Genomic DNA, 18,322 nt, shown 5'->3' with positions numbered 1-18,322 from the left:
CCACCGTAGCTGCACGGGTTGTAGAACCTTAACAGTAGAGCTTTCCAAACTTTTCATGTTGGTGATGCACTTTTTAGACACGCATCATTTCGTGACAGAGTCATTCAGTTTTACTAGCAAACCGGAGGTTAAACTAACCCCTTTCCAGCCCCCAGAAGGAGCATGGGGACATACCTACATGCTGCAGCCCACACACTAAAGTGTTTGGAAAGCTCTGCCTTACGGGGTTCATACCCCAGGAGGTGCTCCCTGGCTGCTGGGAAGGATCTGAGGACTGCAGAGCAGCGGTGGCAGACCCAAAGAGTGCCCCTACTTCACCAGAGTGTATCTCAACAGTCATGTGCTCAGAAGAGGACTAGTTTCTAGCACATGGCCTGAGAGAGGCTGGTTCTGGCTGAGGAGGTTCTGCTCTGTCAACTTAGGCAGGGATTCCTCTTTTCTGCCTACAGGCTCTTAGCGAGCTGAAGTCAAGATGATAGAAATCTGCTTGCTTTGAAGAAAAAAGAAAAGGCGAATGAACAAGAGACAGATTGCCCGTGTGCACTTGAAGCCTCCTCCAGCGCAGCCAAATGGATAACTCAGCTTGTTGAGGTTAAGAGAATAGTGCCATCTGGTGGCACCTGTGCTACAGCTGGCTTTTAACACATCCTCCAAAGGTGAAAATCACATGATTGTCGGCAAAGCAGGGCCAGCCCTGCCACTTGGCAGTGAGGCAATACAGCTTAAGTGGCAGGTGCTGGGGGCTGTAGCCACCACTGCCTAGCTGTATGCTTTGGTTGGGGGGACAGAGCTGTGCATGCCGCATAGTTTGCCAGGTATCTCCATAGCTATCCTGCAGAGAACACTTTCTTACCGCTAGTACTGAAATAAGATTCAGGTGCCAGCCCAGTCAGCTTCTGTACATGGTATTTGAGGGGGGGGGTGCCATGTTGTCCTTTGCCTCAGGTAGCAAAATGTATTGGGTGGCAAAATCACCACAAGTTGAACATTTTCAGAGGTTTTTGTTTTGTTTTGTTTTGTTTTGTTTTTAGCATGGTGGCTGGTCCCTGTGAATTCTCATTCATGGACTAGAGTCATTAACTCCTATTCTTATCTGGGAAATCTACACAAAGGGCAATGGCCATGTATTCTTGGTCTTGAGAGGATTCAAAAGGCCATGGTTGATTTCCACTGCAGCAATACAACATCCATGTTAAAGGATTTGTGGGGTGGGGTAAGAGAATAATCATGCTAACTGGTTCCAAGAAAGGATAGACATGGCAGACAAGTTGCTATGCTCCCATAGGGATGGTTCAAGGGGTCTGAGAAATCTATTTGTCTCCCCTCATGGAGCTTGTAACCTTAGCAAGAGAAACACTGGACAGACTAAATCTGTCTTCTGGCATTTACTAGAAATGACAATGCCACAGGAGCAGCCCTCTTGCTTTCAGCCATTTGAAGCTTCGCATATACATTGTTTGTTGCCATGGAAATGTGCTACCATAAAGACGGTTGAAAATAGCAAACATTTCATTAAGAACCATCACTTTGAATAATGCATCTGAATTCAGAAGATGCCAAGATGTTAGAATTCAATAAACAGTTTCATATACAGTGATGTTTTGACCTGAATTTGATGTCAAGCTACGGCCCTAAATCGCATTAGAAATTATTGCAAAGCTCAGACATATAATGTTCCTGCTGGTTACTAATGCTAGCCTCCATTGCAACTGTAGGGCTTGGGCCACTCTCCAAGATAAACCCTGCATAATCAGTTATATAATGCAGCTGTATTATTTGTGTCTGAAAGGGGCATTGGCCTAGAAATTAGCTAACTTCAAAGATCAAACGTTGCACAGAGAGAACCAGAGGATTAGTACAAGGGTAAATGCCTGCACAAAATGGCAGTTCTCCCCACCTTTCCGCACATTCCTACTGAATTAGTGTGTGCGGTACTTTTACTAGTTGCCAGAGTTCTGGTTTGCAAGGTTCATCCCCGCAAATTCAAAAATACCCCAAAGCCATCAAGTGGACCAGCCATGCTGACTGAGGATGATGTGAATTAAGAGTCCTACAACATCTAAAGGGCCACAGGTTCTCCATCTTTGCACTAGAGTAACTTAGCACAGATTCCTGCAAAAAGGTAACATGAACAACACACGAATGTAATCTGGATCAGTTGGTAGTTTGGTATTGCTGTCTCTGGGAGTGGTAGAAGATCAAGGGTGACTTTCTGAGCAACAGCATACCAGCTTTGTATAGGTGCATGCATGCAGTCACACCTCTTCCAAAGAGCAGGAATGGGCAGTGTGGCCTCACAGTTTAGTGGAACAACAAATCCTTGAACTCGGAATGCAGTCAGGGATGAATTTTGAACACGGTCCTTTGACATCTAGCATGAGCGGTTACTATGCCTGCTAGCAGTTACCATGCCTGCTATGAGCAAACATTTTGGAGCAATTACCTAATAGCGGCCCTGAAAGAGACCATCGATTGAATGCAAAGTCAGGTTAATGTACACACAGGAACATGCATGTGTACGCAGTTTATAAATGCACACACACACAGTAAGCGAGAAACCAGGATTATTCGTGTTAGTGCTTCCAAGCTTTGCATAATTAGAACGGATAACAGCCCTGAACACTGTTTGATCGCTGAATTTCATCAACAATTCAAATAAATTAATCAGGCTTCTTTCAGGAAGACCTTATTATGCCTGCAGTCCTATGCATAATTATCTGAAGTCCCACTAAACTTAATGGGACTTGTCTAAGCTAATTTACGTAAGGTTAGGTTGTATCCCCCAGGGAATTTGTGACAAAGCAGGAAGGGCCTATTTGCACGAGGAAGCCCAGCCTAATGCAGTCAATTCTACTACTAAATACACAGTTACTGCTATTGCAGATTCACATGAATAAACACTTTCGTTCAAGGGCAGACTATTGGATCTGGGCATGTAACTGTCCCAAGTTATCTTGCATATTCCAACCAGTTGATCAGGAATCATATTTGCACCTTACTAGGATCAACTCCCTCCTTTCTGAATTTGCTAATGACAATGCAACAGATTACAGACTATCTTTGTAGGTTATTTGCACCTCGTTTATGCGGATTTTAAGCATCTTCCTAGAAAGCGACTTGTTGGGGGAGACTGGGACTGGGACTGGCAGTACTGAATTCCACCATCAGTAACCATGCTGTCATGTCTTACAACCATGGATAGCAAGCAAGAAGATAATCACCTCCTTTCTCCCACTCTGTACAAGGCTGTTTATTTCCTAATGAATCTGGGCAGAGCAGCATTCTGAGCCCCGTTTGCAAAGAGAATACCGGTAAATCCCTCCTACTCCTCATTTGAAACAACAACTCTTTCTGGAAATGCTTTCCCACACTGGATTTCACATGATTAAATACTTAAAAGCCTGGGTGTTGATGCAGAGCTGGAGCTGTGATTAACACCGTGACTGGCACTGCCATACCCCACACCAGGATGCAGAAGCAGAGATGCTTCTCTGAGGATGTTCCAAGCATAGTGGGTGAGCAAAAATGCAACCACAAAGGGCAGCCATTTGCACAAAGCACTTGGGTGACACAACCCATCAAACAGCAGAACAGAGTTTAATAGGACCATTTTTTTTCCTTTTGAGACTTCGGAGAGGCATCTTCCTTTGGGACTTTTGTGAGACGTCTTCCTTTGAGAGACGGCTTAGCGTTCCTCGCTATTCATTGATTTGTTTGACTCTGATACATATAACAACTTGTAGTTACTTGTATATTTTGTGAGATGTCATTTTGAAGTCGCTTATTTGTGTATTTTGAATGACATCATAATCGATTATATATTCACTATCAGTTACAGTGGTACCTCTAGTTACGAACTTAATTCGTTCCGGAGGTCGGTTCTTAACCTGAAACTGTTATTAACTAGAGGCGTGCTTTCGCTAATGGGGCCTCTTGCTGCCACGGTGCCGACGGCACACGACTTCCGTTCTCATCCTGGGGCAAAGTTCTCAACTCGAGGTAACTCTTCCAGGTTAGCAGAGTTTGTAACCTGAGGCGTTTGTAACCTGAGGTGTTTGTAACTCGAGGTACCACTGTATTAGCCAGTGTGTTATGTTTGCATTTCTGAAAGTATTACGGCGTTCCCCCCCCACAAGCAGAAAATTATGAATGTTCTTCTGAACATGTGTAGAACATCCCCATGTTACGGAAAGCAGTATTTTTAATTTTAAATACCAATATTCAGTATATTTGGACATATGCAGGATACCTCCGTCACAAATGCACTTTATAAGTAGAAGAAGAGTTTGGATTTGATATCCCGCTTTATCACTACCCGAAGGAGTCTCAAAGCGGCTAACATTCTCCTTTCCCTTCCTCCCCCACAACAAACACTCTGTGAGGTGAGTGGGGCTGAGAGACTTCAAAGAAGTGTGACTAGCCCAAGGTCACCCAGCAGCTGCATGTGGAGGAGCGGAGACGCGAACCCGGTTCCCCAGATTACGAGTCTATACTCTCTTAACCATTACACCACACTGGCTTTATAAGTAACTCCATCTGCTCCTATTTTCCCCTCCCAAACTGAAGGAGAAAAGGAGGTGGAATATGCACTAGCTTTTCCTTCTCTGACAAAGTCTAGGGAAACTCAGTGGAGGGAGAGCATTTGTTTTGCATGCCTAGGATCCCATCCAATCTCTGGGATTGCCAGGTAGGGTGGGGGTGGGGGGAGGAAACCCTGCCTGAAGTCTTGGAGAGCCACTGCCAGTCAGTACTGAGCTAGATGGACCAATGATCTGATCTGGTAACAGGCAGCTTCCCATATATGTTCTTCTACTTCATCTGTGGCTACAAGGCCCAGTCTGTTGGGAGCTGCCTGCCGTCCACAGTTGGAACACGAGTTTAAAGTGAGGCCACTCCTCTCTCTCTCTCCCCCCTTCCACTCCCTTTTATGTCACCTGCTGTAGTTAGCAGAAGGAATGCACAACAGTTACCAATCTGGAACAATTACAGTTCAGTAATTTAACAGGAAGCCTAAAGATTTCAAAGGGAACTTACTTGGATACACGGGTGCTTAGGATCTCGAGTCCTGTGCAGCGTTAGCACCTGAGTGGTACACATTCCCAAGCCTCTCAAATCCTCTGGGAGGCTCACTCTATATGCAAATAGAACAACACATAGGGGAAATAAGCTTATATGGGACAGGTGTGTTTGGAATGCTTATGCAGGATAGCCCTTTACCGGGCATATCTGAATCTCCTTTCCAAAAAAAGACATTAGGAGTTGGGGGAAAATCCATTATTGTATTATGGCTTTAGCCAGGCTAGCTGCAAATAACAAAAGCGGGGGCCACAGAAAGGGGTGACAGGTCTGCTTTCAATGATCTTCCTGTGACTTCACAAGTTATCTTTCATTCATTCCCATATTAATGCAAACATTAGGGAGAACAGGAAAAGAAAAGTTGTAAAAGCAGGGCACACTCATGAGGATTGAGCAAGCGTCAGCTTGACCTGTGTGCATTATCAATACTTTTTTTGTACCAGGTTAGGTTTTACTTGAAGCTATTTGAACAATGCAAAAAGATAAATTGAATTCCAGGCACCCACATAAAATAGACTTTGGGAATAAATAAATAAATAAATAAGGGTGTCTGATTCTGCCAAAGACAATTCATTGCAACATACACTGGCTGAAACACAGCACTTTGTGACCTGCATGTAGCACATGATAATTCAGACAGCAAGTACAGGTAGCTTCAGGTATTGTTAGGACTTAAGCCTAGGCCTGATCACAGGTGTACCTGGTAGACAATAGCAAGGAAGACTGTGAAAGGGCAGCGGATCTGCAATGGTCTCAAACACAGGCTTGGAACCAGCCAAATTCTCTTTACAGGCATGTACACTCCAGAAACCAAGGAAAATTTTAGACTGGGTAGATGGATTTTTACAACACAGCTGCCTCTGCCCACCAAGTTACAAATTTGTTATGCTTCACACCCAGCAGCAATAAAAAAAACCTCTGGAGAAGTAATAAAGGGCAAAAGGTAACAAAGAACTGGTGAAGAGCCATTTGCTTTTAACAAAGTCCCCAGAGTGCTATTGTTGTATCACAGCACTCTGCTGCTGCAGGCAACACAGCTACTTTTCCAGAAGTAACAATTGTGTGTCTTTAGATTAAGTAAAACTAATCTGTTGTGTTAAGGCAGTGTTTTTCAACCTTTTTTGGGCAAAGGCACACTTGTTTCATGAAAAAAATCACGAGGCACACCACCATTAGAAAATGTTAAAAAATTTAACTCTGTGCCTATATTGACTATATATAAAGTAATTCTCTTGAATAGGAATCAAATAAACACAAAGAAAGTATTTTATAATTACTTTTCAATTTTTCCCACGGCACACCAGGCAACATCTCGCGGCACACTAGTGTGCCGCGGAACAGTGGTTGAAAAACACTGTGTTAAGGAAATAATAGAAGTGAAATGGTTTAGGCAATTGCAACAGGACTCGTATAAATACTTATTAATAGCTAGGGGCTGTGCCCCTGCTCGCTTCACTCATCAACCCCCCCGCCGCCACCCCCACCTGAAGCCCAAGGTTCCCCTCCCCATCACATGCAACTACAAAACTTGCTTTTCACCTTCCCAAACCCCATTTCTGAATCCACTTCTCTCCTCTGTCACACAGCCCTGCTTTGCACCCATGTTCGTCTTCTTCCCCATACTTCCCCACCCTTGTGTGTAACTCCTGCAGCTTCCTCCTCCAATGCATTGCAACTACTAAACACCCTTTTTACCTTCCACCCAGTTAGGAAGCCAAGCCACCCTCCCTTCCTGTTTTGCAGACCCTTTCATGCCCCTGCTTTAATCTTCATCCCCATTCAGGTGCCTTCTACTCCCTCCTTTATTTTGCAACCCATTTTCATATCAACCCCCCTTTTCCTACCTCCTCCTCCTTTTTCAACTCACCCTTGCACACAGATAACCCTCTTCATGACTCTTCCTCTCTCTTACTCTGCAAAGCCTTTTGGGATGGTGTATGTTACTACATCTTTAAGATGTGTGAAACCTTCAGAGAAAGCCTGCCAAGTTTGCTCAGTTAAGAGAAGGTTCAGATTACAGGTGTTGTACATATATGGGTGTTTGCTCGTTAATAAAACACCTGTTCTAAATTACATTAAATCTGGAACTTCCAGTTGAACTCAACTCGTGGTACCAGGAGTGAAATACATGATCTGAAGGAACTGTGGAATATTCGAGGGCTCCACATATGTTTATCTCTCTCACACAGAGAGAAGAGGGAGAATTTTGAGTACATCAAGAAAGGAGGGGTACTGAAAAGGGGGAACTGGCTGTTTTAAACAATGGCAGTCGTTTGAGTAATGCGTGGTGAAGGGAAAGTGAGAGTGGAAATGCTCTCAGCTACCTCCCACCTGCCTGCATGTCTTCCTACTTTACAACCAGTTTAGGCGGTGGCAAACAGGTCAGCTGACTCCTCCTTAGATTCAGTGTTGCCCCTTGTAGAACTCATCAGGGAGAATGATTGGGACAACATTAGAATTAGTTGGGTTTGGCTGTCGTTGGCTCTGGCTCAATCTACTGTTGTGCACCCTGCCTCCTGCCCTACCAGTCCAACACTGGTGCAGACAATACTGAACTAGAGGTCTAACTTTGTAGCTGTATATAAGGCAGCTTCCTGTGTTCCCAATGGTGAATAATGCAGGGCCAATAATGCAACCAACAGGGGTCTCCTAAGCAGGCAAGACTAGCTTTAGCAGAGAACACAGAGGGGTAAAAATCACTGCTAGGCAGACATCTTACAAATCAGCTGGATTTACTGTTAAAATACATTGGCAAGAACTGGGATACCACCCAGAGGTCACATCTCAGGCACAAGTAAAGAAACAGGTTAAAAAAAATATTTTTTTAAAAAAAGGGGGAGAGGGGATCCCTCCCCAACCCACATACAGATTAGTGTTCGTTTTATCTTAAGTCTCTTGTGGACCACGACAGGCACATTTCTTTTGCTGTCCGTGATCACTGGCTCTGCCCTTGCAGGGCTGTTGGTACCAGTGCAGCTGCTACTTGGCTGCTAGCAGCTGCTTACGCTGTTGCTCCAAAAGGGCCTCTAGGTGGTCTGCCCTCTTCACGGCCGCCTGAAAAGAGAAGATAATTCAGTTCAGGGGAGAAATATGCATAGCGGTGAAAGGATGAAAGAGGAAAACAGAAGAATTTGCCATGCAAGGATGCAATCACAAAAGTTTAACAGAAGCTAATAAAACGAATGCAAATCGAAATTATTCTGATCGTTAAGGAATCACTTTTAAAACAGCAAGGTAAAAACTGTTCAAGATCTCACTTTTATTGTTGAATTCAATGCGGTGGGAGGGGGAGAACAGGAAATAGTTACAAGTTAAATTGCAGGGAAATGATTTGGGATTTGGAATGATGGGACAGAAGTGGTTAAAAAGGGTGAGCATAATCTCCATGTGGCATTGCAAAAGGAGGAATGTTTTACAAGATTGTGTAGGTGTTCATCTAATCACAGTCAGGATTTATCACATTTAGGGGATGGATTCTGATATATGTTGGAGAGGATGTATAGAAACAAGTAATTAGAGACATTCATGGCAAAGTTGTCCTAAAATCCTGGAGACATGGAGGAAAATGTTAAATATCATTAAACAAACTATGGGAACTAATCTAATAAAAACATGCTGATTAATTCATTTAATTAATTAAACAAACTTTAAAAAAACCATTAGTAATCTCTTAATGAGGAGAAAGGTGTTGGTGATAAGATCCCGAAAACGTGATAAGGAGTAAGCAATTAAAAAACGGGGATCTTGAAACTGCATTAACATGCAGAAACTAACTAGCCACATGAAAATCAAAGAGAACTGAGAAAGTTTTATTCTATCTTGGGAAAATCAATGACCAGTTTACTGATGTGTTTTATTTATGGATTTCTGGAACTTTGTGCAAATATAAGTGCACTGTCGTATTGATCCAATTGATCCTTCAATTTTTTGAAAAAAATTGTTAATACTGCTTTTTATTATCAACCCACAGCAATTGTTGTTTCGGCTGCTGTTTCCCAGCAAAGAGTTCACACATTTAATTAAATTGCACGTTGGATGGAATAATACTTTCCCCCATTCTTCTTCTAAACTGATTTGCTGCTCATCTCTTGCAGTGGAGCGAGGGCTCCTCTATGGCGGATGGCTAAAATCATGCTGGATTGAACACCAAACAGCTAATACCAAAATTACAAATTCAAATAGCTTTATTCATCTTATTCCCCTGAACATTACGAAATAAACATCAGTAGCAGGAAAAATAACAACAAAACAAAACACAGGCTGAAATCCGATGCTGTCATTGCTCATATGGGACAGCTTTTGTTCTAGAAGACATCTCTACTAATGTGAGAGGAGAGAAGGAAATTTTCTCCAACTCCCCTTTCACCCCACACTTGCCATCTTCTGCTCTGTTCTGGAGGGTGTGGAAAAGCCTCTAGAACAGATTTTTTGAAGGGTTCCAATGGGAAATACCCCCCCCCTCAAGTTTTCAGGCATCCACTGGATCAAAAACCATTATGTGAGTGCAGCGGCAAGACTGAATTCCACTCTCGATACCGCTAGCCAGCTACCTTTGGTTTGCTCTTGATCTTTCTTACTGTCTGCAGAAGTCAGAGGATTAATTTATTTTATAGGGCTTTGGCCTCTCCTCAGTACTTTCTTTCAAGAAGGAGTTGGTGCCATGAGCATTTCATAAATCTTTTGCAAATTGTGACTCGGCAGCCAGCCAGTGCCTTCAATGTCTCTTGCCCTAATGAGCCCAGAGCTAGCTCTGCCATGTCACAATCTCCACCTGCGTCCTTGGATCCCATGAATTAAAACCATCATTTCCCCCCTCATTTTGTCTTATTCTCTGCATCGACGGTGACAAGGATAAGCAGGTTTGCAGCTCTCACCTCGTGTAGTTTTCGAAGGCTGTTTACTGCTTCCTCTTTCTTCACAATTGCTGTCTTCACTCTACAGAGAAGAAGGCGAAAGGAGACTGAGACCCAGGGTCATACACTTACGGTACCCTTGATGTTCTGCTGTCGTGTTGGAAGCTGGGGAAGAAGAGGAAGATGTTCTTGCTTCTGCAAGGACAAGACCTGCCTCCTCTCTCTGGCTTCTCTAGAAGATCTCACGTGGCGATACAAGCCCTTTCCAGACATTCAGTGGTGAATGGCGCCCCCAAATGAAGACAGATTTAAGTAGACTGTTTAAACATGTAGTAACTCCAAACATGCAGTCTCTGTACATGTGACTGGGCACCCTGCAAAAAGGCTGGGTTTTCTTTAGGCAAAATGTGGTGCTGGGGTTGTGTGTGTGTGTGTTAAAAATAGATCCTGTTATACATGGGTCTTTCTGCTTTCAGAATGGCAGTAAGAGATTATATAAATGTCTGAAAAATGACTGGGGATGCAGGTTTCTTTTTAGAGACGGCAACAAATGAAGAACCAGCCTGATATCTTATGATGAAAGGCAGTATATAAATCTAAGGAATAAAAAAAATATGGGACAGGTGACATTTGAAACTACTGGTTAGTGCTGCAAATATAGATCATTTTACTTACTCTGCTGTCTAAGATCTTTAAGATCCAGATTAACTGTAGTGAATCTTTAAGGAAAAAAGACAAGCAACTTAACCTATTGTGTTCACATGCAGTCTAGGTCCAAGGGACGAACCAAAGCTACAGGGACAAATCAGTGCTCTACAGACTTGAGATAGCGAAGAGGAATTTGTGCTACTAAAGTCTCAGAAGAAGTGGTGGGAAACAATATAGGTTTTTTCAGTAGTCAGGGACAGCAAGACTTCAGAACCAAGCACAGGTCTCTGACCTTCGCTCCCCATGACTTTCAGATGCAAAATATGTCATCAGCTTATCGGGGCCAACTTGCATAAGATTATACAGGTCACAATTCAGCTTGTTGTGGTGCAGAACTGCAGTTATCAAGACACAGAATGTTAGCTCCCTTATTACCTACACAGCCCTGTCACATCGCCACTTGACAGTTTTGCACCTCGGCAGGGCTGCCACACTGAAACTTTCAAGAGCTTCTGCCTTGGGTGTGCATGGGCGGAAAAGACAACCACAAGTGTCATTTGGGATATGCCATCCCAGGTTGCTGCAGCATTGTTCTAGGTCAGACCTGAACTCATCTACAGCAGGTGAGATCAATCCTCACCTTTTATGCACTTCTTCCAGCTCCTCCTCTTTGTCCCTCCTCACTCTGTCCAGTTCCAAGCGTTGCCGGGCACGAAGCTCAGCCATTTCTGTCTTGAGCCGCTTGTTCTCCTCCTCTGTGCTCACCAGCCGATCTGCAAATTCCTGCCGGATGACCTCAGAGAGGCTGCTGCGCTCCTGACTTAGTTGATCCGCTACCTGTTACAGCAAGCGGAGAGGGGAAAGAGTATGTGACATATTGATGAACTTTCCAGATATGCAAGAGCTAATAGTCAGAGAGAAGGCAATGCTCAAGCTGCCACCCAAGGTCTGTCTAATTCTTTATTCTGCAGTTTACACCAGCAGAATTTACAGGTCCTTAAACCTTATCCAAAAACAAGAACCCACACACCTCTCCCATACTCATAGCATCAGGGTCTCTGGGATTCCTCCATACCTTCTCTTTCTCCCCCGGATTTTGGAGAGGAACTTGTCTGAGCAGAAAAAGCTTACTAGGAAGTCACCACTCTCCTTCTGTGATACACACACCTTTCGGATATCCTCTGTCTCCTGTTCCTTCTGCCGCAGCAGACCTCGCAGATGAAAATTCTCGCCTTCTGCCTCCGAGAGCTGTCCCTTCATTTCGTTGCAGCGCTCTTGGAGTTTGCGTTCTGACCGTTCCAGTTCTTGCAGCTCTGCTTCATATTTGTCCCGCAATCTCTTTATTCTGAATAGAGAATGGGAAGAGCTCCTGACTGCCTGCTCAAGCTGGAACAGATCCCCCAGTTTTATCAGGAGGCGTTTGAAGCACAATACAGCTCTTAAGACCATTTTTATGAATGAGGTGACTGTAGAGAAGGGTTCTCGAGCTTTCTGCCCACTGGGGCCACTTGAGAGGGCTGAAAATTACTGAGGTCTAGAAGTCACAAAATATTGGTGCAAGGGTAGAATTGGTTTGGAGCTCATACCCTGCAGCATTGCTTTACAAATTTGCCAAAGCACAAATGAAGTGTTCTGATCTTCTGGCACTCTGAACAAAGTGTGTTTGTGTGTAAGGCAAGACAGTTCTGAAAAAGTTCCTTCTATCTTTCAGCTTCCAAAAAAAATACACAGATAAGTGTCTTCATTCAATGACTGATAAAGGCACTGTGGACCATCTATAACATGCACCAGTTCTAATGAATACCTGGAGCTATGAGAAAAATCAAAGAGGCAAGGTAGCAAAGATGTGAGCTCAAGGACCTAGTCACAAAGGAATACCAGCAATCCCACCTGTAAAGTCAGGATTATTACCTGTTGCTTCAAATGGCTGGTAATTCAAGGAAAGCAAAACAAGTGTGTAAAATATGCATATACACACCACCTGACTAGGCCAACTCCTTGCCTGTGTAGTTGAGGGTCACAATACCTCTCCCCATATGAACCAACCCAGACTTTGCAATCATCATCTGAGGTCCTTCTTTGTGTGCCTCCTTCATGCAAGGACCAGAGGGTGACAACACAAGAATGGGCCTTTTCTGTGGTGGCTCCCAACTCATTACATTACATTTCTTTAGGAGCCAGGCAAAAACATTCCTCTTCAACATTCCTCTTCTCCAAGGCCTGTGGCTAATTAAACAATCTATGGCCTTTTAAACTATGTGTGGAGGGGTTATTGCTTTTGCTCGTTACTATGGGTTGTGTGTGTGTGTGTGTGTAGGGGGGGAGAGCACAGACTGCCCTGTGATCCTCAGATGAAGGGAAGTATAGAAATTTTAACAAACAACAACAACAACAACAGCCCTGCACAAGGTCACAACAACAGCCCTGCACAAGGTCCACACTGAGAAACCAGCTTATAAAAATCTTGAGCCAAAATGCAGAAGGCCATTTGGGGAACAACAATGGGAACGGAATTATTTTTTACCTTCATACATAACTGACATACCTGTTCTCTGTGGCTCTCTCACACTCTTCCTTAGCAGAGGACATGTCAGCTTCTAGCCGCTGAATAACCAGTTCAATCTCCTTGTCCCTCTCTTTCCGCACTTCTTCCCTCAGCTCTCGCTCCCGTGTGAGCAGCCAGGCCTCCTGAAGGCAATACAAGAGAGCCCAGGTAAAGTTTAATCTGGGCAACAAAGGGAAGGCGAGAGGACAGCTTAAAAGGGGAACCACAACAACATTACCTCCTTCTTCAGGTAGTTGGCCTCCCAGGCCTGCTTCTCCATCTCTAGCTGCACCTTCAAGGCCTGCACCTCTGCCTTGAGGAAGGAGGAAAGAACACAGTGAGACGAGGATCAGGGGCAAAGGGGAGAGAGGGGCTTGACTCCCCAATGCCAATCTCCAATATATTAATCCTGATGTGTGCCCTGGTCCAAGACTTCCAAATCAGAAGAGCACGGGTGTTTACCAAATGGATGCTCAAAAAGGATTGAAATTATTGTTATCTTCATCTACACCACTCCTAAGATTGAAAGGATGGAGCACTACACCAACACCAAGAACAAACTTAGTTGGTCTCTAAGGTGCTACTGGAAAGAATATTTTATTTTATTTTGTTTTGACCAGGCTTTCTGTTTTGCAAGAATGCTCCGCACCCAGTGCAACCACATCAGTTGCGTTCCCCCAGAGCCGCCTCTGGCCACAGGAAAATGAAGGTGGCAGGAGTCAAGACAGAGGCTGTTTTCAAAACTATTGTCTGTCTCCAACCTCAGCCTCAGTTTTATATGTCCACATTCTTCACAGAGACATAGAGGCCATGGCCAGGCTGACTGCTAACTTGCCAGGCTCTTTGCCTGTCTGTGTATGTGGTCTCACCTTCCAAACTGCACCCCCCTCATCAAACAGAAAGAGGACTGGGAGCAGATTGGGATTCCATTCTAGTCCTGCAATGAAACAGGTCAAAAAAATGAGGTTACTGACACAATTTGTCTGCCAACCCTCAACCACACAATCAAAATCCAAGTGGCAAGTGCTGAATAATGGGAAATAAGGGTTTTCTGGTGGCCCATTCTAGACAAACTTATGCACTTCCCTGATAAGCTACAGCTTGAGAAGATCTGTATAGAAGGGGAGGGAAGATTTCAGGCTTGTTTGATCTGCCATGGTTTGTTTGTTTTTAACTAGAACCCCAAGATCAACCAATCAGAGCCATAGTCAAAAGATACAGGGGTAGATCTAAAGAACAGGGTGACTTTGAGCACTTTCAGAGCCCAAGAACTGAGCTCAAAGTCCTTTCCCACAAAGGTTAGCTGCTTTCACTTCAGTACCCTAATTTAGGGTCATTTGCTGTTGCTGCTCTTGAACCATTCTTTGTTAAAACTATCTGGAGTCAGAAGCTCTTACTGATGCACAATAAATGTACCAGATCTGCCTTCTGCCCACTTCTGTCCTGTATTGTGCCATGCCTCCCTGTAGAAAGCTGCCCAAGTCCAACAGAGGAAGTGCAGGTAAGTCCATGGGACAGAGCTGATCTTCGTAACAGGATACATGTTTAGGGAGGGGGAGGGGGAGGGCCAACAGGAAATCAATATGTAGTTAAAACTACAGTTTCAACTTCAGAAACCAGTGGAATCATATGAAGCAAAAAATGTCATCCACCGATAAATGAGAGGGTATATGGCCCAGCATCGCAGAAATCTCCAGGGTTGTATACACAGACCTGATGGCGTCGCTCCTGCTCCTCCTTCCCTTTCTTATATTCCTCCTTCAGAGCTTTGGTAACAACAGAGCTGTTCTCTTCCAGCTGCCGCCGGAGATCCTCCAACTCAGTCCTCTGCCTAGGGAGCACAGATCAATATCATGGAACTGACAGCTACCCAGCTTAGCGAGACAATCCAGGGACAAGCTGGACCTCACATTTCTGGGGGAATGGGGGAAACTGGAGCCTCAGTCTGTTCTTCGTCACTCTCCCAGCAAAGGCAATTTACAGAGAACTGACCCAGGGTGGTGTGGAGGGGGCGGGGAGAGCACTCACCACAGTGTTTCAAGCATCTTGCAATACACAGCAAGCGAGGAAGCCACATCTGCAAATCTTTCTGAGAGCTAAAATTTTCCCCTGGAAGTGGAACAAGCTGCTCCAATCTCATCTGGTAACTTAGTATGAGATGTCTATAATGAAAACACTACACTCTAGGACTTGGTGTTTGTTACCTTATTACCACCTAGCGGAATTCCAGTACTTGGTGGGTTCTCTCTATGCACTCTGCACTGCACAAACAAACCAGCTCTACATATCCAGCAGCTTCGAAGCCAGTACCTACTTCTCTCACCTGGCTGCCTGCTGGTTGAGCCTTTCTTTCTCCTCAGCCACCTCATTGTACAGTCGGCGCCTCTGTTGCTGCAGAGCCTGTTCCTCCTGCTCCAGTTGTTTCTCATACCTGTGTGGAGGGACTCTTTCAGAGAGGGTCTTACCAAGGGTGCTGTATCCTTGGTTTGGCCTGAAGTTTAGGGGGAAGCAGCGGGAGCAATGATTTCCTATGCTGGGAGAAAATGTAAGATGACACATAGTCCCTTTTGGGCATACTTAAGAGTTATCAAAAAACACAGCCATCGCAGAAGAGAGGGGCCAAATTTCCACTTGGGAACAGAGAAGCTGGAAGAGGAGAAACCCAGCAGCTGGGAGAAAAGGCTCAGTAAGAATGTTATCAAGATCACAGCAAGCATTCACTCTTCAGAGGATGATACCCACACCCCAGCTCGGTTTATCTGCTACCTCCTTCCTACAGAACAACAACAGGTGCCCATCTTGGCTCTCTGAAGTCAAGACTAACAGCCAGGATAGCACCACAAAGCTGTTTCTGGACAAGGAAAGACAATAACAGCTTTATGGTAAGTGCGAATGTGCTTGCTCTCCCTCACCTCCACGAACTCTATCAATGGGAGAAACAGCTAAACTAGCAGTATATCTACTCTACACCCAGTTTTTTTCCAGCGGTCACCTTCCGCTGAGTGAGTTGTTCACACAGTTTTGGGGGGTGCTGCCTTCTCCAACTGTCAAGCAGAAATACTATATCCAAGCAGCTTGTTTCCTGCTGCCACCTTTCTGCCCCACCTCTCTCTCTCCCCCCACAGGCCACCTTACCTTCCCTGAACAGCTGCCATGCCAGTCCCCACTTCTTCTGTGTGCCACCACACTGGGTTGCCTCGCCAGCTCCTCCCTCTTTGCACATTTGCAATGTAGTCCTCTTCCACCTCCCCTCTGTATAAGTAAGTTGTGCAAGCTCTGCGCCCTAAGCCCTACATACCGTTGCCTTGCCAGCTCTCTCTCTCGTTGCCCCTGCTCTTCTTTCTCATGCTCCAGCATCTCCCTCAGCTCCTCCGTCTGGCGTACGTAGCGCTGGGCTGCCCGCTCGTCGGATTGTAGCAGCTCTGCTTCGTGCAGCGTTTTCAGCTTTTTGATCTCTAGCTTGTGCTTAGCAATAAGCTTCTGAATCTCAGGCTCCAGACCTGAACGGAGAACAAACAGCGAGGACTATTAGCAAGATATGGGTGGCGGCGGCGGCAAAAGGGGTTGTCGCTAAAGAAAGGCCCCACTTGCCAAAGTCGGTGAACTTTGCTGAAAAGCAAAAACTACAATTGGAATACTTTACATTAAAACATTCTATGCACACATGCAACCCTTATATACAGCACGTAGGTCTCTGGGCATGGCAAGTGCTGTCTGACCTAGTGAATGATGGAGGCTTACTGTGCATGATACAGTAAGAAGAAGCCTTGCAACCATGACAGTCATCTGATGGGATCACCCTGATCTCAGTTCCAAACAAAAACTCTAGTAACAGAGCTGAGCCATGGTAAGGGAACAGAAAAGAAAAAAAACCTGACCTCTGATCCTTGTAGGACAAAGCATATACGCAATGCTTACTATGTAATTCTCAACAAGGAGAGACTACAAGTCAAATCCAATAGATTTTGCTTTTTAAAAAGTCACTACCTAGTACTTTTGTTAAAGAAGCTTATTTTTTGCACAAAAAGCTGGAACAATCTCCCCTCCATCACCTCCCTAAAATCACACATAATGATGACTCAGTTTTAGGAGCAGGGATGCAACAGTGCTAACTGTACTGTCCCCACCCCACCCCAACTGCATTTTAATAGAGAGGTTTTTACATTGTTAGTGTCATTACTTTTCAACTAATATATACATATATAAAATGCATTAGCTATGTGTGTTTTATTTGTATTAGTTTTCATTTTAGTGAGCCGTCTTGAGTCCCTGGCAAAAGGCAGGAGATATTGTAATAATAATAATAATAATAATAATAATAATAATAATTAACGGAGTCAGTTCTGCAGTCCCACTAACTCTACATTGAATAAGCCACTCCTTGTGCATAATGGTAGCAAGAAGATGACTCAGTCATAGATATCCACAAGTACCTTTAACAGTGATCTCTTTGATCTTCTTGGTTTTCTCATCAATCCATTTCTCCCGGCGGATCTTTTCTGTGGCACTCATGAGTTCCTTCAGCTTCTTTATTTCCTGCAGGGGAAGAAAAAAAAAGGGGGGGGGAATGCAAGACACAAATCAGACATTTATTCACCGAATACTGAAAACATGCTGCCATGAACCTGCCCAGGCAGTCATGAAGTGTCTCCTCTATACACTGAGAAAGCAGTAGGTGCACACCCTGCCTCACTGCCTTCCCCCAACTCTGGCTGGATTCCCAGCAATGCAACCTTGCAAAGAAAACCTGTAATGAGTTTTCCTTTCCAGCTATCCACAATATATCCAAAGATAGAGAAACAGCAATGGAACCTACTGAAAACATATACCTGAGTAAATTTGGGTTTGTGCACCACCCTCACACTCACACGGATTGAGTATATAAGCAGGACTGTGCACATTTATGTGGCAAAGCAGGAAAAAAAGCAAGATGAGGGATATCACTTCTGAGGATCCCAAATTTTAAGAAGCAGATTTCTAGGCACAGGCACAAAGGAAAAGCAATTCAAGGTTCCCTCTCCCCCACCTAGCTCTCCACTACATTGGTCTTTGCGAACAGAATCAGGAAACCTAAACACTTCAGTCATAAAATGGAGGAGGGAGGGTACACAGGAACATGAGAGAAGTGCCTTAAACAGAGTGGGATCATTGCTCCATCTAGTTTAGTATTATCTACAGTGTTTATTCTGAATGCAGTAGA

At 44.4% G+C, this 18,322-nt stretch overlaps 1 protein-coding gene across 10 annotated transcripts in view; it reads right to left on the bottom strand.

The window, feature by feature from the left end:
* Positions 1-7,789: 7,789 nt before the first annotated feature.
* CEP131 (centrosomal protein 131) overlaps positions 7,790-18,322 on the bottom strand; it is a 32,203-nt gene continuing 21,670 nt past the window's right edge. For 5 of the 10 annotated variants that reach the window (XM_033138985.1, XM_033138984.1, XM_033138988.1 and 2 more), the window contains 10 exons: positions 17,556-17,658; positions 16,421-16,622; positions 15,446-15,613; positions 14,836-14,953; positions 13,361-13,435; positions 13,123-13,265; positions 11,745-11,922; positions 11,218-11,414; positions 9,951-10,011; positions 7,790-8,130 (listed from right to left, as the gene is read on the bottom strand). In XM_033138985.1, the coding sequence (XP_032994876.1) occupies positions 8,056-8,130; positions 9,951-10,011; positions 11,218-11,414; positions 11,745-11,922; positions 13,123-13,265; positions 13,361-13,435; positions 14,836-14,953; positions 15,446-15,613; positions 16,421-16,622; positions 17,556-17,658 (1,320 nt within the window). In that variant the 3' untranslated portion in view covers positions 7,790-8,055. Of the gene's footprint in view, positions 8,131-9,950; positions 10,012-11,217; positions 11,415-11,744; positions 11,923-13,122; positions 13,266-13,360; positions 13,436-13,991; positions 14,060-14,835; positions 14,954-15,445; positions 15,614-16,420; positions 16,623-17,555; positions 17,659-18,322 lie in introns of those variants that run through there. The other 5 variants (XM_033138990.1, XM_033138992.1, XM_033138991.1 and 2 more) reach the window with 3 other exon arrangements.

The sequence above is a fragment of the Lacerta agilis genome, chromosome 2, assembly GCF_009819535.1.
Source record: "Lacerta agilis isolate rLacAgi1 chromosome 2, rLacAgi1.pri, whole genome shotgun sequence".
NCBI classification, from domain to species: domain Eukaryota; kingdom Metazoa; phylum Chordata; class Lepidosauria; order Squamata; family Lacertidae; genus Lacerta; species Lacerta agilis.
This window is presented reverse-complemented; position numbering and strand designations above follow the sequence as displayed.